This window comes from Sander vitreus, chromosome 12, assembly GCF_031162955.1.
Source record: "Sander vitreus isolate 19-12246 chromosome 12, sanVit1, whole genome shotgun sequence".
Lineage (NCBI taxonomy): Eukaryota > Metazoa > Chordata > Actinopteri > Perciformes > Percidae > Sander > Sander vitreus.
In genome coordinates, this window is record NC_135866.1 from 3,819,401 (window position 1) to 3,843,854 (window position 24,454).

Below are 24,454 nucleotides of genomic sequence, written 5' to 3' on the forward strand. Positions count from 1 at the left end.
ATGGGAGAAATTTAAAATAGGTTTTTATTTTCATTTTCTATTTCTTATAACAAAAAATAAAATCACTTGAAAATAGAAACGAAAAAAGGCCTGTTTTTTCATATTCAGAGACCAGATGTTGTCATTTCCAATGCAACAGCGCCAGTGTAGGCTACCACTGTCAGTGTTGCTTTCAGCCCAGGCTAAAATTACTTTGAAAACCTAACTATACTTTTGATAATGCTTGGAGGGACCTTTATTTCATAATGTCACATTTCTTTATTACCCTCTCTCCTTGCCTACCTCTGACTCTCTGTCTCTACCGCAGACAACTTTGCCCGAAGAGAGTCAAACCAGCTGAGGACTTGACTTTCAGTTCACAGCTGTAACGTTACTGTTACATTAACGTTAGCGTTACAGCGCCAAAGTCTGGTCCCAGCAAACTTTCTGTTGCTGCCGTTAAGCTTGCTGATCTGGCAGAAAGTCACCGGCGGTTCGGGATCAGATCATGGGGATCAGACATCCAGTGCTGGGTATAATTTTATAATGTTCGCTGCTGCCGCTGCAGCTAGCTAGCAGGTGTAACCTAACCTGTGACCTGGGTCCCCGGTTCGCTCTATGTTCGCTCCCCGGTGCTGACTGACTCTGGTCCGTCTGCAGACCTAGCGTTACCCGCTCTAGCTAAGCTGGGAATCAGACGAATCTGCTGCGCTCGTGTTTTATTCATATTTTCTTTTCTTTGCATATAGTGATATGCTTTGATGCACTGATGTCAGGCAGGCTTGCTAGTTGCTTTTAGTCCGAGTCTGTGAGATAACCAAACTTCCTTTGAATATAACATGCAAATAAATAGATGGAAATAAATAAAAGTCCCCTGAAATAAATACAAGTAAAACAAATAGGCTATTGAACTATAATGACTAAAGCATATGTTTATATGTATGCCTCATTTATGTATTTCATGATGTATTTTATAGCCATATTTATGTAAAGAGGTGTAAAAAACGGATGATCAGTCGCTCAGGAAGTTAGGCTATAGTTTCCCTCAACTGCAGCCTGGTTTAAAGCAAAACTGGTAGGCTACACCGGTGCTAGTCATGGATGTATTAAGAGAACGTGCTACTGCCTTGAAAATGCAACATCCGGCATTTTTTCATTTCTGTTTTCTAGTGATTTAATTTTTCGTTATATGAAATAGAAAATGAAAATCAAAGCATGTTTTAAATTTTCACATTCCCTTTTGACAATGAAAAGGATTATAACGGTTATAACCTTGACTCCAACACAGAAATCTGATGCAAATGTCTGTACTACATGGCGTATCTGCATGGTGGACATGTTCATACATTTGTTGGCGTATATGGTTTGTACAGTAGTAGAAGAAAGTTCAGAAAGTTTAGCCTGTTGACAATGGACCCAGACTAGCAAAAATGGATGGATAGACAGACAGACAGCTGGTCTATTTAGTTTAGAACAGAAACAGAGTGCCAAGTCATCTATACTAACCTGGGTGACTTTCTCAGTGACATGGTGTGTTCTGTCGATCAGTTTGCAGGGAGGTCTGATTTCACCAGGATGTAATGCCACAAAGGCGTCTGTCTTCGTGTCCAGTAGGCTCTGAGTCATCTGCTGCATACACAAACCACACACAGACATTATATATATATATATATATATATATATATATATATATATATATATATATATAAACATAGACATCATCAACAGAAGAGCTGAAGAACATTCATAAACAGGAGTTACAGTTAATGACATTTGAAAATAAAAGGAGACGGAGAGTTTTTAACTTTACGGATCAAATGGAGCCATGTCATGTTCCCTGTCATGTGCATAACCGGAGGTGAAGTAACGTCTGATTTGAACCCAAACCACGATCCTTTTCTACACTCAACTTTTTTTTTTTTATGGAAATTTCTTTGTGCCTTTAGGTCCAAACAAAACTTCTCAAGTATTAAACAAAAATCACTAACTGAAGCAAAGAAATTGTCATCTCAAAGGTAAAACTTAAAAATGTGTGAAATTGTAAACTATTTGTTTATTATTTGTATAATAATATGTCATTTTGTCTACACTTCCCTTTGCTACCTACTCACTAATAAGTATTTTGCTCTCCATCACATTTGCAGTTGTGCTTCCAATTTTCTCGTTTGCGTTTCTAGACTCTTTGTTTGCAGTTCTGACACTGTCGTGTGGGCCGGTCTTACAGGGGTGCGTCCCTAATAGCTAATGAGTTTTTTGAGGACACTTGAGTGACAGCTCAGTGCACGACCTGACGTTTCAGTGCAGCTAACGGGTTGAGAGGACACACAAACACCTTAAACAACATTACTGTATTCCTACAAGATTAGTAAAGTGTAAGTGTAGTGGCGATTTGTCCTCAGATTGAACAAAACAAAACTAAAAACTCAAAGTCAAACGGCCACTGAGGCACCGAAGGAGTGAATCTTACGCAACGTTCATTGTCCAAGCAGATATGGCATTTTTGTTGGGTTTATTTCTCCAGTTCTCGGCAAACAGACATTCCAAACAAAGGACCAATGGCGTATCTAGGCTCTGGTAAAAAAAACATCAGCCTCCCACATACCTGATCACCCATATATGTAGACTTCACCTATGGCTAAGGCTGCTTGGTACTTTCAAAACAAAAGCACTACAGATAATTAAGATAACCAAAATAAAATACTAATGATATCAACAAGCTTATGTAGCTGTATGATTAAGGCAAAACACAGAAATTAAATAAATAAATATATAACTATTAAATATAACAAAACAATGAATAACTCCAATAATAACAAAACAATGAATAGCTCCAACAATAAGTATTAATCATATATGTTGTCTTTGATGTACGTAGCTAGCATGATTACTAGACGTTAGTTGTTTCGTTGTGTTAAGTTACAAGAAAAGCTGTGTAAGTTAGCATTTAGTACAGGCAAGAGAGTGGTGGATAAGACTGCTGTTGTAGATTAGTGGTACTTTTCCTGCGTCGCGGCTCCAAACCATAACATTAGTTGGGACAGACGCCTTGTTTCTTTAGGCTAACTATATTAGCTTTAGCCAGGCAGGGAGCAGCTTTCTGCGGTGAGACACCGTGAGAAAGTTGCATTAATCAGGTAATTTAGTTCGTCTTTGCAGAGAACAGAGATGCTGTATTTTCTGTTTTATAGCTGATTGTCTTATTTTGTTTACAAGTTACAGATGGAGTCTGGAGAAGATTTGGGGTACTTATTGTTTACATCTTACTTTACACACTTCAGGCTGTTGCAGCTAGCTCAGGGGAGAGACTGTATGACACTAGGTGGTACAGCCTGAGACATCAGTGTTTTCCCACACATAGACTAATGTGTGGCGGTGCGTGGTTGTTAAAAAGTTAACAAGTTTGCGGTAAAATGCAGTTGGGTTGTCGAGGTCAAAACACTATATAGCAGCTGTGAATCAAATAAACGTATAATAAATAATGTTATGTAATTTTTTACTTTGACACCCCTGGCACAAATTGCTTTCGAATCTGTGGGAAACACTGGACATGCACAATAAAAACAAAAAAAAATTGCCTATTTTTGTTTTGCTTTTCTCTCCATTGTACCAAACTCATACCGAACCGTGATGTCTGAACCGAGGTATGAACCGAACCGTGACTTCTGTGTACCGTTCCACCCCTAACATGTATAAGTGTATGCTATGATAGTTTTTGTTAAACAAAACCATCTAATTAGCCATAAGAATCATGTAGGCTGAGTGAGGCATCACTCAATGGTCTTTTCTCTGTAGAACAATGTAACACTGGGACCTGCAGGACCTGAACAGAGTTCAAAGCAAGTTGCCAATTGACAATTGACAATTTTTTTGCTTTAGGAAGTTATTTATGTTTGATACTTGAGACGTTTTGTTTGGACTTAAAGGCACAAAAATAATTCCATAGTTTAAGAAAATGCTCCTGTGGGTGGTATTAGCGGGTAGGAATAAAGGACCGATATGATCGTATTGTTTGGACAACCGGTTGGTAATACAGATCCGTCTACGTGCGCCCGTAACCAGCAACAAAACAAAGAACAGAGAAGCTCAGATTCCAACACACACTGAGGGAGTGGGGACTTTGTTCATTACTCCACAATTTCTTTACATGGTAAATATTTGTTTGCTGCAATATTATTGTTAAAATATATATTTATTGCATGAAAATGAAAAATCAAGTTTGCTATGCATTCTTGATGAGTATTAATATGACTGTATGTAGGCACGTGCACACACAGACATCAAAAGGAGCATAGGCACGTGCCCTTTTTCTTCCTCGAGAGAACGTGCCCTTTTTTCTGGATGCATGTTTTTTTAAATGAATGAATACAGCCTATATACAGTGGGGAGAACAAGTATTTGATACATTGCCGATTTTGCAGGTTTTCCTACTTACAAAGCTTGTAGAGGTCTGTAATTTTTTATCATAGGTACACTTCAACTGTGAGAGACAGAATCTAAAACAAAAATCCCGAAAATCACATTGTATGATTTTTAAATAATTAATTTGCATTTTATTGCATGACATAAGTATTTGATCACCTACCAACCAGTAAGAATTCCGGCTCTCACAGACCTGTTAGTTTTTCTTTAAGAAGCCCTCCTGTTCTCCACTCATTACCTGTATTAACTGCACCTGTTTGAACTCGTTACCTGTATAAAAGACACCTGTCCACACACTCAATCAAACAGACTTCAATCTCTCCACAATGGCCAAGACCAGAGACATCAGGGATACAATTGTAGACCTGCATAAGGCTGGGATGGGCTACAGGACAATAGGCAAGCAGCTTGGTGAGAAGGCAACAACTGTTGGCGCAATTATTAGAAAATGGAAGTAGTCCAAGATGACGGTCAATCTCCCTCGGTCTGGGGCTCCATGCAAGATCTCACCTCGTGGTGCATCAATGATCATGAGGAAGGTGAGGTATCAGCCCAGAACTACACGGCAGGACCTGGTCAATGACCTGAAGAGAGCTGGGACCACAGTCTCAAAGAAAACCATTAGTAACACACTACGCCGTCATGGATTAAAATCCTGCAGCACACGCAAGGTCCCCCTTCTCAAGCCAGCGCATGTCCAGGCCCGTGTGAAGTTTGTCAATGACCATCTGGATGATCCAGAGGAGGAATGTGGTCTGATGAGACAAAAATAGAGCTTTTTGGTCTAAACTCCACTCGCCGTGTTTGGAGAAGAAGAAGGATGAGTACAACCCCAAGAACACCATCCCAACCGTGAAGCATGGAGGTGGAAACATCATTCTTTGGGGATGCTTTTCTGCAAAGGGGACAGGACGACTGCACCATATTGAGGGGAGGATGGATGGGGCCATGTATCGCGAGATCTTGGCCAACAACCTCCTTCCCTCAGTAAGAGCATTGAAGATGGGTCGTGGCTGGGTCTTCCAGCATGACAACGACCCAAAAACACACAACCAGGGCAACTAAGGAGTGGCTCCGTAAGAAGCATCTCAAGGTCCTGGAGTGGCCTAGCCAGTCTCCAGACCTGAACCCAACTGAAAATCTTTGGAGGGAGCTGAAAGTCCGTATTGCCCAGTGACAGCCCCAAAACCTGAAGGATCTGGAGAAGGTCTGTATGGAGGAGTGGGCTAAAATCCCTGCTGCAGTGTGTGCAAACCTGGTCAAGAACTACAGGAAACGTATGATCTCTGTAATTGCAACTTCTGTACCAAATATTAAGTTCTGCTTTTCTGATGTATCAAATACTTATGTCATGCAATAAAATGCAAATGAATTACTTAAAAATCATACAATGTGATTTTCTAGATTTTTGTTTTAGATTCCGTCACTCACAGTTGAAGAGTACCTATAATAAAAATTACAGTTTAAAATGCGCTAATTTGCATACATTTGACAAGGCACTTCAGGTGAATCGGATAAACAAAATAAATGAACATATCACCACAGAACTTCCCCAGTTAATGACTTACATTAAATGCCTTTTCCCCTGAAATGTATAGGTATAAATATGTAGATTAATTTAGAAGAAATCTACAGATTCAGCCTAAAACAAATACCATCTAAATGTGTATTTTGTAAGTTTTATTTCCATTAGAGTAAAAGAAGACATGGAAGCAAAGTAGACCAACATCTCTAAATTGACCACAAAATGAAAAACGTGCCCTAGAGTAACTTCATAATTTTGATCGTAGGCTCCTCATCTAATAAGTGTTTTTTTTTTTTCATTATTGGTGCAGTGTTTTTACCTGCAAAATAGCAGCCTTTTTCAGTTTAGTTTGAAGATTTTTGTTGATTTTGAAGTGTTATGTATTCCAATAACACCAAAAGAATTAAAATGATCTATTGCCATTTGCAAAAAAAAAAAAAAACATTCTTAGTGAAACTATGTCCCTCTCATTGGTGCAGTTATTCTAAATATATACTTGTAGCATAGAAAACATGCATATTGTTTCCTTTGCTGTCGCCTGGTGAATACTAAAAAGTCTCATTTTGTTTGGAGTATTTATTAAATCTGTTGAGTATTAAACAATTGCGTAAGGGAATTAAAATAAATTGGTAAGGTAGTCAGAGTTGGGTTAATATATTTAACGCTTTGTTTAAATTTCAAATAAATAATTATTTATTAACTATTAGGCCTTTTTTTCCCCTTGAGCCCCTGCCGCTGAAAATGTCTGTGCACGTCCCTGGCTGTATGGACCCCACGAAGAATAGCCAAAGTGTATGTTAGTGATAATGGGGATCCTAATAAAACATGCAAACACACACACACACACACACACACACACACACACACACACACACATGAAAACATCACATAAAACGTTGAAAGCAAAAAAAAAAATTAGCTTGATGACATTTACATTTTACAGTGCTTTTAGGTATCTGCTGATGATTCAACAAAAAAACTTCAATTCATATATATATACAGTTCAAAATAATAGCAGTCCAACATCACTAAACTCATAAATCAAATATTTTGGTAGAAGTGATATTTCTACATGGCAAATAATTTACTAGTAAGTGTTGTAGAGTCATAGAAAACCAACAGACCCAACAGTCGTGACATGCATGCTGCTCATTCTGTGTAATTGAATCTGTAATTGAAAGGGGCATGTTCAAAATAATAGCAGTGTTGTGTTCAATTAGTGAGGTGATTGATTCTGTGAAGAAACAGGTGTCAAGTATGGCCCATATTTAAGGAAGGAAGGAAGCAAATGTTGTGCATGCTGGTTATAGTGCATTTCACACTGAAATACTCAGCAAAATGGGTCGTTCCAGACATTGCTCTGAGGAACAGCGGACTTTGATTAAAAAGTTGATTGGAGAGGGGAAAACATATAAAGAAGTGCAGAAAATGATAGGCTGCTCAGCCAAAATGATTTCAAATGCCTTGAAATGGCATCCAAAGCTTGAACGACGTGGGAAAAAACGGTCAACTACCATTCGAATGGATCGAAGAATAGCCAAAATGACAAAGGCTCAATGTGAAGCAAAGCTATCAGCTAGAAGCCCCCGCAAAGTCCCATTGCTGAAAAAAAGACGTACTGAATAGGTTGAAATTTGGTAGGTACTGAAAAGGATACACTGACGGGCCAAAGGAGAAATGGGGCAACATTCTGGGGACTGATGAGAGCAAAATTGTTCTTTTTGGGTCTAGGGGCCGCAGACAGTTTGTCCGACGACCCCCATGCACTGAATCCAAGCCACAGTACACTGTGAAGACAGTAAAGCATGGTGGTGCAAAAATCATGTTATGGGGATGTTTCTCATACTGTGTTGTTGGGCCTATTTATTGCATAAAAGGGATCATGGATCAGTATCAGAATACTTGAAGAGGTCATGTTGCCTTATGCTGAAGAGGAAATGTCTTTGAAATGGGTCTTTCAACAAGACAATGACCCAAAACATACCAGTAAGCGGGCAAAGTCTTGGTTCCAGATGAACAGCCCAATCCCCAGACCTCAATCCCATAGAAAACCTGTGGTTGACATCAAAAATGTTGTTTCTGAGGCAAAACCCAGTAATGCAGATGAATTGTGGAATGTAGTTCAATCGTCCTGGGCTGGAATACCTTCACAGGTGCCAGAAGTTGGTCGGCTCCATGCAACACAGACGTGAAGCAGTTCTCAGAAATAATGGTTATGCTAAATAACTAAATATTAGTGCAGTGATTCAAAGTAAAGCAAACCCTTGAGACATTTTTCAGTTTATACAGTAAATGTTTGAGTTTGTAAAGAAAAATGCAAATACTGCTTTTTTTTTGATCAGCCTAATATTCCTTTTTCTTCACTTTCTGTGAAGGTATAACACAAACTTGATCAATTTTGGTCATGTTTTGATTTGGAATTGAATGTGCAGTGTTCCCAATGCAATGATATGGATATATGATATTCTGAACACAACTGTATGTGTGTGTGTATATATATATATATATATATATATATATATATATATATATATATATATACGCATAGTAGGGCTGTCAGCATTAACACGTTAATCGCGATGCGATTAAGGGCCGAGCATAATGTGTTAATTTTTTTTAATCGCATGCCGCCATTTATTAATTTATTTTTACTTCACTCGGCTTTGCGTCGTGCCTAACAGGCTACTATTTTGCCGTACTTCCTCGTAACACATCCTGCTGCTGCAGGAATAGCAACGCGGATTTCGGTGCCTCATTCTGGTGCCACTGATATGTCTGCACTTCTCTCTGATGCTCTGAAACAGACGTTACAGGCAACAGAAACATTGCTGCATGTGACGCTAGTTAACACTACACTCAACAGCAGCTAACGTTAGCCTACTGCTAGCTAGTAGCTGGATTAACAGCTAACGCTAAACGGTGTAAAGTGTGTCTGTATTTCACTGGAGAGGATTCCGACACCGGGATGTAACAATCTGCAGCTGCTGTTGTCGGAAAAACACAGACGGTGCGTTCAATGATACTGGTAATTTACAGCCTCGTGGTGCATTCAAAGTTGTTGTTAAATGCCCTTTTCCCATCTGGTGGTTGTTTTTGTCATTCACCAGTTATTTACTAGTGAAATAAGTTATTGTTATAGTGATTACATTATTATTATTATTATTATTAAACATTTAATTTTGACGATATGGCCTTAGCAATAAACAAGCCATTTTTTAATGTCGCCAACTGTTTAGTACCCTTCTTTTTCTTAAAAAGTATCGGTTCAGGCACGGTTAAGGCATCGGTACTGTTTTAAAAGTACCGCTTTAGTACCGGTATCCAAACCAAACAATACCCAACCCTAATATTGACTCTAGATTCAAATGTGTGACTAGATTAAATATATAATAAACAAATACAAATCAAAGTTCATAAAGTCACTTTCTTTGCATTCATTTGATTCCCAATCAAGATACACTGGTAAGAATTGCTTTTCATTGTTAATATGTACTTAAACACACAAACAGTTCTGAAATGCAAAATAATAGAATTTTAATCAAGTGAGAAAACCTGCGATTAATCGCGATTAACTATAGAAATTCAACGATTAATAAAATGTAATCGTTTGACAGCCCTAATATATAGTATCTCTTACATTACTAGCAACCAAAACATAGTGAGGTCAAAGGTCAGAGACTGTGACAATATAGGAAATGATGATGAAAAAGAGAGAATGAGATTTTACAGGCTAAAGAGACTAACTCAAAAACCACAAGGTTTCACCAACTCATTTGGCCTCTTTTACTGTATGAAGGCGCAGATTAACGCACAAGCTTGCATAGGCTTCGTCGGATCAAGCCTTTCATCCGCCATAAAATAACTCATCTTAACCCAGTAAGTTTACAAGAGAGACTTGCAGTCACTCTGAGAGTCCTGGCATCCGGTTGTCCGCGAACTCGTCCATGCTTCCTGTTTCCGCTTTGTCGCGCGCCACTGAAAAACATAGAGTGGTGCGCGCCCTCTGCTCACGCACTCAAAATCCTGGCGCACCAGCGAGGTCTACGTCATTTTGACGTCCCATTGGCACGCACCAGCTCGGCTGCGGTGACTGTAAAACGGCCCTTGTTCCCCCTCAACAGTGTTTTGTCGTGCAAATGATTTGGGGACGGTGACATGCAGTCTGCACTGACAGCAGGCTATAGTGAGTGGAAAAATGAAGCGACACATCTAGCTGAACATGAAGGATCAGAGAGCCTGTGCTGATGGGGGGCGGACCGATTCTAAAAAAACAATTTGACAATAAATGCGAATATTGGACCGAGGTTTTAAAGAGGGTGGTTGCGGTGGTGAAGTTTTTTAGCAGAGCGAGGACTACCGCTTAGTGAAGTTTTTGGACAACCGGATAATGGGAACATTCTGGGTGTGCTGGAGGTTATGAGCCAGTTTGATCCCTTTTTTGAAAGTACATACAGAAAAATATGGCAGTGCTGGAACGGGAACGCCATCATACCTCTCATCAACAACATGCCTAGAATTTATTCAACTGATGGGAGAACAGGTCGTCGCAGAGATAATCAGTCAAAATAAAGTGGCAAAGTACTTTTCGATCAGTGTTGATTCGGAAATTTGTGTTTGATAGATTATTTTTCTGTGGTAACAATGCTTTTTGGCAATAAACTTATACCGTTGGAAAGCCTGTTTAGTTCCCTTTCAAATGATGCTCCATTTGTAAGAAACATGCATTTGTTGGATGAGCAGCAGCGCTGAGTATGTGGGTTGCGCCCATGAAAAATTTGCCAAATCTTCGCTGCCAATGCCAAACAGCTTATTCTGCCATTGACTCATTTGGTGTTTGGTGGATTGGATGATTTAAGTTTGAAGAAACAAGACATATTGGCAATTTAACAATTTATTCATTCATTCACAAAAAGGAGCCTCAGTAGCATGTGGAATAATCATACACAGCCAGAACAGCCTGGCACCTCCTTCTCATGCTGGTCACCAGCCTGGTCACGCACTGCTGTGGGATGGTATCCCATTCTTCAACCAGCATTTGTCGCAAGTCAGCCAACGTGGTTGTGTTGGTCACTCTGGCACAAACAGCACGCCTAAGCTGATCCCACAAGTGTTCAATGGGGTTGAGGTCAGGACTGCTGGCAGGCCATTCCATCCTCTCCACTCCCACATTCTGGAGGTAGTCTCTGATAAACCCCGCCCTGTGGGGGCGAGCGTTGTCATCTTGGAGGATAGAGTTCGGTCCCAGACTGTGAAGATATGGGATTGCCACTGGTTGCAGAATCTCATCTCTATATCTCTCTGCATTGAGATTGCCTCCAATGATGACAAGCCTCGTTTTTCCAGTGTGGGAGATGCCGCCCCACACCATCACACTGCCTCCACCAAAAGGTGTTACTCTATCGGTGCAGCAATCAGCATAGCGTTCTCCGCGTCTTCTCCGCACTTTGACCCTACGATCCAACTGCCGTAGGCAGACTCATCCAATCCACCAAACACCAAACGAGTAAATGGCAGAATAAGCTGTTTGGGATTGGCAGAGAAGATTTCGCAAATTTTTCATGGGCGCAACCCACATACTCAGCGCTGCTGCTGCATGTTCCCTACAAATGGGGCACCATTTGAAAGGGAACTAAACAGGCTTTCCAACAGTATAAGATTCATTGCCAAAAAGCATTGTTACCACAGAGAAATAATCTACCAAACACAAATTTCCTTACTTTTTTTTCTTACTTTCTAAGTTTATAACGCCCTGCTACACCATGAACTACTACAACTACTATTTCTAGTCATAGTTCCATTATCTTTATTGTGACTATAATTGCCACTGTTCATCACACCCCCAACCGGCACCGTCAGACAACTGCCCACCAAGAGCCTGGTTCTGTCCGAGGTTTCTGCCTAAAAGGAAGTTTTCCTTACCGCTGACACACTAAATGCTTGCTCTTGGGGGAATTACTGGAATTGTTGGGTCTTTGTAAATTTTAGAGTGTGGTCTAGATCTGGAAAGTGTCTTGAGATAACTCTTGTTATGATTTGATACTATAAATACAATTGAATTGAATTGTTTTATACACAGTTTAGTGATTTGTGTCTCAGTGATGATGTTGTGATTTTGCCTCAGTAGAACAGGGTGTTCTGCACTGATGCAGATGCAGTAGCCTACCTGTTGGTTTATGAAGCTAAAAGTGGTTACCAGCTTGCAGTTGAACTGTGAATGCAGAGATTTATGTTGCTTTGCTGTTTATAGTTACATATTTCCTTTATTAATTGTTTTGTGGCTGTGGTGGGTAATATCTGGTATTCTTTCCACTTACATCTCTGTTGATGTTAGTTTCGATTGTAGTATTGGCTGTCTCAATGTGTGTGTGTGTATGCCATCTCACCTTATTTGCATGTGGACCATGTATGGCACTAAATACATTTTTCCAGTAAAGCATAATGATTAAGGGGGGCCTCACACAAAGAGCAGCCCCTGACTGTATGAGTAAACATGTAACACTGTTTTAACTGTCGAGCAACCAGGCATCTCAATCAATAGAGCTTAAGTTTAGGAAGATTTTGTCATTGATGTAATACCTAAATGTGTAACGATTAAAGCGTATGTAGGAAATGTAATATAACTGAGCATAGGGCGAACATGGAACATGTTGTAAAAGTACAGGGTGTGTGTGTGTGTGTGTGTGTGTGTTTGTGTGCGCGTTACCTGGCTGTTGGTCAGGCAGCGTGAATCAGTGTCTGATGTCCCAACTGGCACACTGCTCTTTCTAATGGTTCCCATACCAGCTGAAAAAGTGGAGAGTTGCATTGTAACAGTATTTAAAAAAAGAATTTGAATGAAAAACTACTGATAACCCCAATTAGTAGCACCAGTAACAGTACAATGAAACAACATGATCAGTGTTTTTGAGTGTGAAAGCATTGAGCCTCCAGCTTTGCCAGTGAGCAGGGTTCCCTCTGCGTGTATTCCTTACACACAAAACTGACAATAAAGGAAACTGTAGTAGACTGTAGAGACTAAGTAGATGTGACTTGGAAGTGACTTTAAGATACCTCCATGTGTGCTCCATCTACAGTTTCATTCAGTTTGGATTTTGTAGTATTTGTTTGAGCTTAATGGGACAATTTCAGACAGAGTTATTAACGTGTGCTGCATACAGGAGGGGGATTGAACTGGATTAAAGGCAGTGTTGTTCTCACCATTACAGCTGTGTCTCAGCTGCCGCGTCTTTTCCCAGTAACTCTGCCCACTTTTGATAGCATCCACTGAGGAGGAATGTTTCAATGTCCCACGGATGCCATCTAACCTGCTGGAAGGATGCTTGCTGTGGAAAGAAAGGACACACGCCAGTTCGTAAATAGTCATGTTATTTTGATTTATTGATTTGTGTACAGGTCACGATTTTCTCGTTTATTTCGTGTACAGGTCACAATTTTCGAACGTTACCATTTCACGAACTGCCATGACACTGGGCTGCTCTGGGGGATGCAACAACAGGGAAATGAAACGCCACAACGGGGAAAATAAACGCCACACGCTGGCGACAACAACAGGACGGACCGCCACACGCGGCCACAACACGATCCGCGGTCTCCGTGTCATGCAACAACGGGGACATGAAAAGAAGAACTGGGAAAGGTACCGTCACACGCAGGACACGCCGACAACAACGGGATGGTTGTGGTTATGAATAGAATAACGTGGAAAGGAACTGCAACACGCCGGTCTCCGGGGTGAAAGTCCTGTGTTGTTTGACCCATCCACCACCCCAAGCAACCTCCCTACTCGGATCTTCTGCTTTTCATACTACTCCCTACCGTTGTCGTGCTGTGATTATGAAACATGCTTCCCATTTAAATACATGAAATAAAAATTTGTAATAGGGCTGCACGATATTTTGTTTCATTGTCTACATCGCGATGTGCGCATGCGCGATAGTCACATCGCAGGATGTTGCGATGTTGACACTACAACTTCTTTGCTTTTTTGCTTTCTTTCTTTCTTTGCTGCTTGATAAAAAAGTAAACTTTCACCGTTCTCCTTTTCCATGATTGTTACCGACCGACCCTTCCCCTTTAAGACAGGTGGTCATGTGACGTAACGTTAGTCCGACGGGTGGGGGGGGTTGTTATGGGAAGTGAGGCTCTCCCGTGTGTAGAAAAGTACCATAAGCGGAAGCTGCCGCTGACACAGTGACGCACATGCTTTTCCATGGGTAGTGAAGCTACAGTAGTCAGTGTTTTGTGTTCGCTGCAAAGACAAACTAAATCACCTGATTAATGCAACGTAATCACAACGTCTCCCGGCCATTTTTCACCGCAGAAAGCTGCTACCAGCCAGGCTAAAGCTGGTAGCCTAAACATAGTTAGCCTAAAGAAACAAGGCGTCTGTCCCAACTAACGTTATGGTTCGGAGCTGCGACGCTGGAAACCTAACACTAATCTACAACAGCAGTCTGTTTCTGATATAACGTAATTTACTCTGATTTAAGTGCTCTTGGATACACAGTTTGTTGCAAGAGTGTGACATGCAGGCTCTGCATGCACAACAAACCAATCATGATCAATTTTAATCAATTTATCAAACAACCAAATGTGGCCCTGCTAGTCGACTACAACCTGAAATTTAGAGGAAGCAACATGCATGCATTATTAATATCATTCACTTTAGCCTGGATTGATATTATATGAATACAGTGGTGTCATGTCAGTCAACCAGTGTATTACTTCCTAATTTCCGTCTCCAAAATCACTTCAGAAGAGTAATCACAGCGCTTACTTGCTTTGGTTTCTGTAAAGCATTAAAGTTCAACAAAGACTCCTATGAGAAATCGAGAGATGGAGTGACCCTGCCCGGAGGAAGCCCGGGGCCCCCGTCTGGAGCCAGGCCCAGAAAAAGCTACGTGGCAGACATCTCTCCATCCCATGGGCCCACCACCTGTGGGACGAACCGCTGGGGTCGGGTGCTCTGCTACACGGGTGGCAGTGAAGGTCAGGGGCCTCGACGGACCAGACCTGGGCAGCAGATGCTGGCTCTGGGGACGTGGAATGTCACCTCTCTGTGGGGGAAGGAGCCGAAACTTGTGCGGGAGGTGGAGCGCTACCGGTTAGATCTGGTGGGGCTTACCTCTATGCACATGTCTCGGTTCTGGAATCATACTCCTGGATAGGGGTTGGACTCTTTTCTTCTCCGGAGTTGCCCAGGGTGTGAGGCACCAGGCGGGTGTGGGGATACTCACAAGCCCCCGGCTGAGCGCCGCTACGTTGGAGTTTAACCCGGTGGACGAGAGGGTCGCCTCCCTACGCCTGCGGGTTGTGGGGGAACTCTGACTGTTGTTTGTGCATATGCACCAAACAAGAGTTCGGAGTATTCGGCCTTCTTGGAGACCTTGAGTGGAGTTCTGCATGGGCCTCCAGTGGGGGACTCTATAGTTCTGCTCGGGGACTTCAACGCGCATGTGGGCAATGATGGAGACACATGGAGAGGCATGATTGGGAGGAACGGCCTCCCTGATCTAAACCAGAGTGGTTGTTTGTTGTTGGACTTCTGTGCTAGTCATGGATTGTCTATAACGAACACCATGTTCGAACATAGGGATGCTCATAAGTGTACTTGGTACAAGAGCACCCTAGGCCAAAGGTCAATGATCGATTTTATAATCGTTTCATCTGATCTGAGGCCGTATGTTTTGGACACTCGGGTGAAGAGAGGGGCGGAGCTGTCAACCGATCACCATCTGGTGGTGAGTTGGGTCAGGGGGTGGGGGAAGACTCTGGACAGACCTAGTAAGCCCAAACGGGTAGTGCGGGTAAATTGGGAACGTCTGGAGGAGGCCCCTGTCCGACAGACTTTCAACTCACACCTCCGGCGGAGCTTTTCGTGCATCCAACTAATACGCCCTCTATAGTAGAGGCAGAGCTGGATGATGATGGGGGATTGTCGTCAATTTCCCTGGTGCTGAGGTAGTTAAACAACTCCACAGTGGCAAAGCCCCAGGAATTGATGAGATCCGTCCAGAAATGCTTAAAGCTCTGGGTGTGGAGGGGTTGTCTTGGTTGACACGCTTCTTCAATATTGCGTGGAAGTCTGGGACGGTGCCTTAGGAGTGGCAGACCGGTGTGGTGGTTCCCCTTTTTAAAAAGGGGGACCAGAGGGTGTGTGCCAATTACAGGGGTATCACACTTCTCAGCCTGCCCGGTAAAGTCTACTCCAAGGTGCTGGAAAGGAGGGTTCGGTCGATAGTCGAACCTCAGGTTGAAGAGGAACAATGCGGATTCCGTCCTGGTCGTGGCACAACGGACCAGATCTTTACTCTCGCAAGGATCCTGGAGGGAGCCTGGGAGTATGCCCAACCGGTCTACATGTGTTTTGTGGATCTGGAGAAGGCATATGACCGGGTGCCCCGGGAGATACTGTGGGAAGTGCTGCGGGAGTACAGGGTGAGGGGGTCCCTTCTCAGGGCCATCCAATCTCTGTACGACCAAAGCGAGAGCTGTGTCCGGGTTCTCGGCAGTAAGTCGGACTCGTTTCAGGTGAGAGTTGGCCTCCGCCAGGGCTGCGCTTTGTCACCAATCCTGTTTGTAGTATTTATGGACAGGATATTGAGGCGTAGTCGGGGTGGAGAGGGGTTGCAGTTCGGTGGGCTGGGGATCTCATCGCTGCTTTTTGCAGATGATGTGGTCCTGATGGCATCATCGGCCTGTGACCTTCAGCACTCACTGGATCGGTTCGCAGCCAAGTGTGAAGCGGCTGGGATCAGCACCTCTAAATCGGAGGCCATGGTTCTCAGCAGGAAACCGATGGAGTGCCTTCTCCAGGTAGGGAATGAGTCCTTACCCCAAGTGAAGGAGTACCTTGGGGTCTTGTTTGCGAGTGAGGGGACAATGGAGCGGGAGATTGGTCGGAGAATCGGCACAGCGGGTGCGGTATTACATTCAATTTATCGCACCGTTGTGACGAAAAGAGAGCTGAGCCAGAAGGCAAAGCTCTCAATCTACCGGTCAGTTTTTGTTCCTACCTTCACCTATCGTCATGAAGGCTGGGTCATGACCGAAAGAACAAGATCCAGGGTACAAGCGGCCAAAATGGGGTTCCTCAGGAGGGTAGCTGGCGTCTCCCTTAGAGATAGGGTGAGAAACTCAGTTATCCGTGAGGAGCTCGGAGTAGAGCCGCTGCTCCTTCGCGTCGAAAGGAGCCAGTTGAGGTGGTTTGGGCATCTGGTAAGGATGCCCACTGGGCGCCTCCCTAGGGAGGTGTTCCAGGCACGTCCAGCTGGGAGGAGGCCTCGGGGAAGACCCAGGACTAGGTGGAGGGATTATATCTCCAACCTGGCCTGGGAACGCCTCAGGATCCCACCGTCGGAGCTGGTTAATGTGGCTCGGGAAAGGGAAGTTTGGGGTCCCCTGCTGGAGCTGCTACCCCCGCGACCCGATACCGGATAAGCGGACGAAGATGGATGGATGGATCTTGTGCACCTAGTACAAGCACTCCCTCAGATCCTCGCAAGAACAGCAAGAGGAGGGAGTTGGTCGTGATTCCTATCACCGTTTAAAGACTAACGCAGTTGCAGACTATGCTGAGATCAGGCTTTATTCATTTGAAAGGTGGATATATCTAGCCACTGTCATGAGTAAAAGGGGAAAAAACATGGACAGGGGGGTTTTGACCTCCAAAGACTGTTACTGTGACTTGGTCAAAAATCTGAATAGAAAAAGGTGACGCTGTGCTAGGAGGTCCGACTGCCCTTACGCCCTTACACTCGGCTGTGTAATCATGTGACGCTGGATGTCATTGACCTGGGTCTGCTGGTGAAGCTACACTGTTCTGAAGGTGGACTACAGAATGGCATCTGGATACTTCGCCCCGTCATTCTCACCGGGTTGTTTAATGCTGGCTCAATAAACGTGGACAACCTGGAAGACAATATTACTTCATCACCATTTTATTTATATATTATTATATTAATAATTATTAATTAATATAATTAATATTATTTATTATCTTATTCTGCATTAATTACGTTATTTCATGTGAAGCATTCACTGCATGTCATTTCGTTGTTTCTTGTATGAAAGGTGTGAGCAAATAAAGTTTATTATTATTATTGGCTGCTCACATTCACCCTCCTGTCCACTCATGTGTATCCAGATGAATCCCAATTAGGATTATTGAATATAATAGTCAGTCCTTCCAGAAAAGTGCAGAGTTTTCTTGTGATTGTTGCGGGCAAAAATCCTTGATTATGCGGCACGTTTTCTTAAAAAATGCAATGGAATATGTGGGATATTTATGCAGTTTTATGCGATGAAATTGCGGGAACTTGCAAAAATTGCGGTTTCATCATGGCTTCATCGCGGGGTTTGCAGCTTTTCAATGATGTTCACGTCGCGTAATTACGTCACTTCATAACGTTCCCATGGCAACAGGGGAAAATGGCTGCTCTTGTGTGACGCAAACGCAACATTTCTCAACTTTCTGCTAAGATATATGTGACTTTTTTTGCAACGAAAATGCGGGGATTATGAAATCATGCAAGCCCCGCATATTTTGCGCGGAAATCAGCAATTTATGCGCCGAAAGTGCGGCGTATTTGAAAAAATGCGGCCCCCTCATAATATGCAGACTTTAGCTGATTATGCATTGAATTATACGATCACATAATCGTGTTTTTCTGGAGGGATTAACAATAGTTAATTGTTAATGTATGTATGTAAAGGCCTGTGAGCCTACTATATGTTATGATGAAAGAAAGAAATTACTACTAATAATAATAATTATACATTTTATATGTAACGCACTTTATATTTAAGCAAATGTCAAAGTGCTACATAGAAATGCTAAGGAGAAAAAAGTATTAAAACTAAAAGAAACAACAAGGACAAGGAAAGGGGTTAGAAATAATGAGAACAATAGTCTCTAAACTGTGAACACAGCGGAGCTGTCCACTGCTGCTGTGCGCCTTTACACACGAGAACAGCATTCAGCAGCGTAAATTGCTGTTTAAATGTCCCACAACATCAGCTACAGTGGCATTACTGCACACATGGAAATATTTACAGTTACTGAAAGCAGCCTCTCTCATCATTACAGTAAATCTTTAAACGTACAATATGTAACTTTCTGCCACTAGGGGTCTCTCAACCAAAACAATGGATTGTAAACACAGGCGTTTGATGACGTAGGGAAGTTGCGTGGAATTATGGGAGTTTTTATTGCTAAACACTCGTTGAAGTTTATTCACGTTAAGTTTAGCTATGTTTATTCATGTCATGCTAATAAAATAGCTGCAGTTTCCCCAACATAATTACGCTTTTCTTGATTCAATCTGTATTGGTAGCTGGCTGATCAGTTAGCTAGTGAGCCAGCAAGCTAACATTAGCGGCTAACGTTAGCAGGTTTTACCACACTATCACAGTATATTTCACATGCCAATGTCACCTTTTGGATTTTACCGGGCGGTCGGGGTTTGTTGTAACGCTAGCTAGCTACTCAACGAGGCTGAGAGACGGGTGTGGGAGGGGATTGCAGGGGGAATCTCCGCGATGATGTTTGACGCCTGTTGTGCAGCATCTCCCCCTTCACTTTTCTGTTATCTTAACTATTCGTTTTGGTGCTTAACCCACCTGTTGTTGGGTTAATTTAGCTAGCTAACTGTAAAGACAGCTAAACGCAAAGGGGGGAGAAATTCGGCAGGGAGGAGATTTTCGGAACAAACACCGTTAATGTTTACGGAGACACTAGCTAACATTATGGATGGCTGATGTTGTGACTAGGATGCCTGGGCTAGCAGATGAGGTGGCTGAGTGGTTAAGGTGATGCCTGGGTCTGATATTCTCTGTTTACCGACGCTTCATAAAACTGCCGTTAGCGTCGAAGGCACCCGGCACCGGCTGGGGCTAACGGTAACTAGCTATTGCTACATGTCCCGGCTGTGTTGTCGGCTATCATCCCGAATGATGTCTCTTTGTGCCGGGGGAGTGAGGCAGGCAGACCGGAGTGTGCTAGCTGGCTAAATTAGCATTAAATTATATCTTATATTGTCTATCTAGCTATACAGCTAACGTTAACGTTACTAGGGAACTTATTTGTGGGTTAGCGCAGTGCTGCTTTTATCCATGGTCAAAACAATCATACTACTAATAACTTTATGAGCGTGATGAACGATGTTGTAACCCTATGATGTTATCCACCATGCATTAGCTAGCATGAATGTTAGCTACTTGTCAACCAGCACATACATTGTAGTAACATTAGGCTGGATTAATATTGATATGTATCAAATAAATAAATAAGGTTTCTGCTGTATTACGGTGTTGCAAAGTTGCATGTAATTAATCACAAAATGATGCATTTTGGCAGAAAAAGCAGTGTTACCAGTATTTTTTTCTGTGACATTGTATGATTTACAATTACTCTCGAACGTAGCATCTGGGTGCCCGTGTTAGTAACGAGTAACTAGATGGTGAAAGGTTATATGATGCCACTAACAGGCGACTAAGTGAAACGTGACGTGTCTGAAAATAAAATAACAGATTTCTCTGGGTTTGCCATTTGATGGAAACATTTGAGATAGTATAACTACACAACTCAAAAAAATATATAACATAGGTATGGTCGTTTTTTGACATTTTAATGCAGAAAAGTTACATATTGTACCTTTAAAGAAAACACTCATCACTACGGTACATCATTTAAAAAGTTGCAACATTTTTGCAACCCGAACTCTCTTACCTACCCCACCCGCTCCACACTCACTCAACACCTTGTCACAGGTGGCCTGTGGAACTGCTGTGGTTGCTGTGGAACCATAAACTGCTCTATATCCTACCTCACTCCACTCCATACCTCAGACCATTTCTTCATCTCTTACTCGCTCCCACTCTCCCAAGCTCACAACCAAATCTCAAGAGACACTATACCAGTCCGCCGCAACATTCGTTCTCTCTCCATCTTCTCTGGCATTATCTACTTTATCAACGCTCCCTCCATCTGACTCTCTCACTCATGCCTCCCAATGCCACCACAGACACTCTCCTCTCTACTCTATCCTCCTCTCTTGACTCTCTTTGTCCTCTTACTTCACGGCAGTCCTCCCCAGCTCCGTGGTTGTCTGACTCAGTGCGTGCTAAAAGATCAACTATACAGGCAGCGGAAAGGAAATGGCGGAAATCTAAATACCTATCAGTCTCTTATTTCCTTCTTTGCTGCCTCTATTTATACAGCTAAAAGCTATTTTCATCAAACCAAAATTGAATCCTCTTTCTCAAACTCTTCAAAAAATGTTTGTCCATCTTCTCTAACCTCCTAGACTCACCCAGTCCACCTCCTCCCTCCTACTTTACTTTGTAAAAATGATAGATGACATACGCTCTTCATTCTCAACCACACTTCCTGAAATTATCTTTCCATCCATCACATCCAGTACGCTTTCCTCCATCACCCTTCTATCTCCAAATCATATTCTTATTTTAATTACCTCCGCCTGCCCAACCACCTGCCCCCTTGATCCTATCCCTTCTCACCTTCTCCAGTCTATTGCTCCTGACCTTCTTCCTTTCCTCACCCATCTCATCAACATCTCCTTGTCAACTGGCTGTTTCCCCGACGCCCTCAAAGAGGCAAGAGTGACCCCACTACTCAAAAAACCAACAATTGACTCGTCTGAGGTAAATAACTACAGACCCGTCTCCCTTCTTCCATTTCTATCCAAAACTCTTGAGCGTGCCATTTATAATCAACTATATATGTATCTCCACCAGAACAATCTTCTTGATCCCCACCAGTCTGGCTTTAAGGCTGGCCACTCAACAGAAACTGCCCTCCTTGCTGTCACTGGGCAGCTTCACATTGCTAGAGCAACCTCTCTCTCTTCCGTCGTCATCTTTCTGGACCTTTCTGCTGCCTTTGACACAGTGAACCACAAGATCCTCATTTCGACACTCCAGGATCTGGGTGTCTCAGGCTCTGCGCTCCCTTTGCTCACATCTTACCTGGCAAACCGAACCTACCAGGTAACTTGGAGAGGATCTATCTCAGAATCTTGCCCACTCAAAACTGGGGTTCCTCAGGGATCAGTCCTGGGTCCCCTCCTCTTTTCTCTGTACACCAACTTTCTCTGGTCTGTCATTCACTCGCACAGCTTTTGTTATCACAGCTACGCAGTTGACACCCAACTAATTCTCTCCTTTCAGAAGTCTGAAACGCAAGTAGCAGCACGTATCTTGGCCTGTCTGACTGATGTTTCTTCTTGGCTGTCCATACACCATCTGAAACTCAACCTTGACAAGACTGAGCTCCTTTTCCTTCCAGGGAAGAGTTCTCCTACCCAGGACCTGACTATAACAATTGACAATTCTGTGGTAGTCCCCACCCAGACTGCTAGAAACCTGGGTGTGACACTTGACGACCAACTCTCCTTCACTGCCAACATTGCTGCAACTACCCGATTGTGTAAATACATGCTGCATAACATCAGAAGGATGCGTCCCCTTCTAACGCAGAAGGTGGCTCAGGTTCTGGTTCAGGCTCTAGTCATCTCACATTTAGACTAAGGCAACTCCCTCCTGGCTGGCCTGCCTGCATGTGCCATCCAGCCCCTGCAGCTCATTCAGAACGCAGCAGGTCGACTTGTCTTCAACTTCCCCAAGTTCTCTCACACTACACCGCTCCGCCACTCTCTTCACTGGTTATCAATTGCTGCCTGCATCCGCTTCAAGACACTGCTACTTGCATACATGGCCAAGAACGGATCAGCCCCATGTAATGTAATGTAACAAACCCCCCTGCAACCTCCGCTCCTCTGACGCAAACCTTGTCTCCTCACCACTCAGGACCAAGCACCGTACCTGGGTTGACAGAGCTTTCACCATTGCAGCCCCCTCCCTCTGGAACTCCCTACCCATATGACCACTGCTGTACAGTACCTGCTCAGCAGCAAACAGCAGGCAGGCACAGTCAGAGACTAGCTGGGGAACATAGTGGAGCGTTTAATAGCTAAAGGGACAGATGCTTTCCTCAGGAAAAAACTAATCTTACAGAGAGGGAATATTGGACTGACATTTATCAGGTGGGCACAAACAGGACTCCAAATGAATGATCATGTGCAAATGGCGCAGATTGTTGTAAAACATTATTTAAACATTTATGAAATGGTTCATGAACACTTTTTATTTGTCGACAACTGTAACTCTTTCTGTGGGCAGCCATAAGTGGAGGCTGCTGTATGTAAGGGTTAATGCCCAACGAGGTGTCCATTGTCCGGTATTAATTAACGACGGTGAGGCATGAACCATCTAGTTCATTAATATCTGTCAATGGACACTTCGAAGGGCGTTAACCCGCTTATACCATGGTCACTTACTAAATATGTATTTTTTTTAAACCATTAAACAATTGAAATCTAAAGTTTTTCTAAACAATAACTCTGTTTCCCTGGTTATGCCTGAGTATTTGACTAATACCTGGAATAATCATTACCATCCCATAAGGTTCTTATGCAACGCAAATGTTGTTCCCTGCTCCAGGAAATAGGAAGGACCTTAGACAAGAGCAAGATGGCCGAGAAGGGCACACACGCATGCAGTCTGGCAGATTCTGCGTGTTGTTTGTGCTGTTTGTCCAAACCAACTAAACCATCTAAGCCTAAATTCACATTGCATCACCATCAGTGGTTTACAATACTATATACTGTGACTCTGCTCTTGCTGTCCATACAACATCGATTCCATAAAGAAAATACATATGTTCTCAACTCTGTCTGGAGAAGTCAACACTGGTCCTGGCTTGACAAGCTCCAGCGGCAGTGCTGAGGAGGCTAACACGGTGCCAGCGCAGACAGTCAAAATCCCCAGCGGTGGTGAGTCTCCAAAATTCCCATCAGTTTGTCACCGCACTATTCACTATATCCAACAGACCTACGCTCAGTCATGCTAAAACTGTATGGGACCTTGGATGTAAAGCAAAAGGGCTGTTTGGCGGACACTTAAACATCCGGAGTATGACATCCAAACGCGACCAACTGGAACATTTACTCCAATATTGATTTCCTTGGTCTTGTTTTCGTCCTTGCAGTGTAAATCATACACAACCAGGTTTTTTCATAGACCAGATAACAGAAACAGAAGTGGTAAACATAATAAGGACACTGAAAGACTCCAAGGCTAAGGACATCTATGGGCTTGACACCAACTTCATGAAAAGGCACAAGGAGTCTCTCTTATACCCGATCACGCATCTGATCAACCTGTCCTTCAGACATTCAATTGTGCCGTCAGCTTGGAAGGTGGCCATGGTCAGTCCCATTTTTAAATCAGGGGAAAGATCAGAAATGGCCGATTATCAGCCTCCTACCTGTTGTATCTAAGGTAGCAAAAAAATGGGTTGCTAAGCCATTGATTTAACATCTAAATATAGGCAGTAATCTATTACACCCCATGCAATTTGGGTTTCGAGCCCATCACTCTACAGAAACGGAAAATTGCCTTTTTTTTTTTTTTAAATCAAATGCTCCCTGGATAAAAGCTCTTATGTTGGTG

At 42.9% G+C, this 24,454-nt stretch overlaps 1 protein-coding gene across 1 annotated transcript in view; it reads right to left on the reverse strand.

Annotated features, from left to right (window-relative positions):
• LOC144526651 (voltage-gated inwardly rectifying potassium channel KCNH6-like) overlaps positions 1-24,454 on the reverse strand; it is a 124,345-nt gene that overhangs the window by 55,002 nt on the left and 44,889 nt on the right. Inside the window, exons 4-6 of the mRNA XM_078264256.1 lie at positions 13,121-13,245; positions 12,627-12,706; positions 1,486-1,608 (exon numbers count right to left, since the gene is read on the reverse strand). Coding sequence (XP_078120382.1) covers positions 1,486-1,608; positions 12,627-12,706; positions 13,121-13,245 — 328 coding nt within the window. The remainder of the gene's footprint in view (positions 1-1,485; positions 1,609-12,626; positions 12,707-13,120; positions 13,246-24,454) is intronic.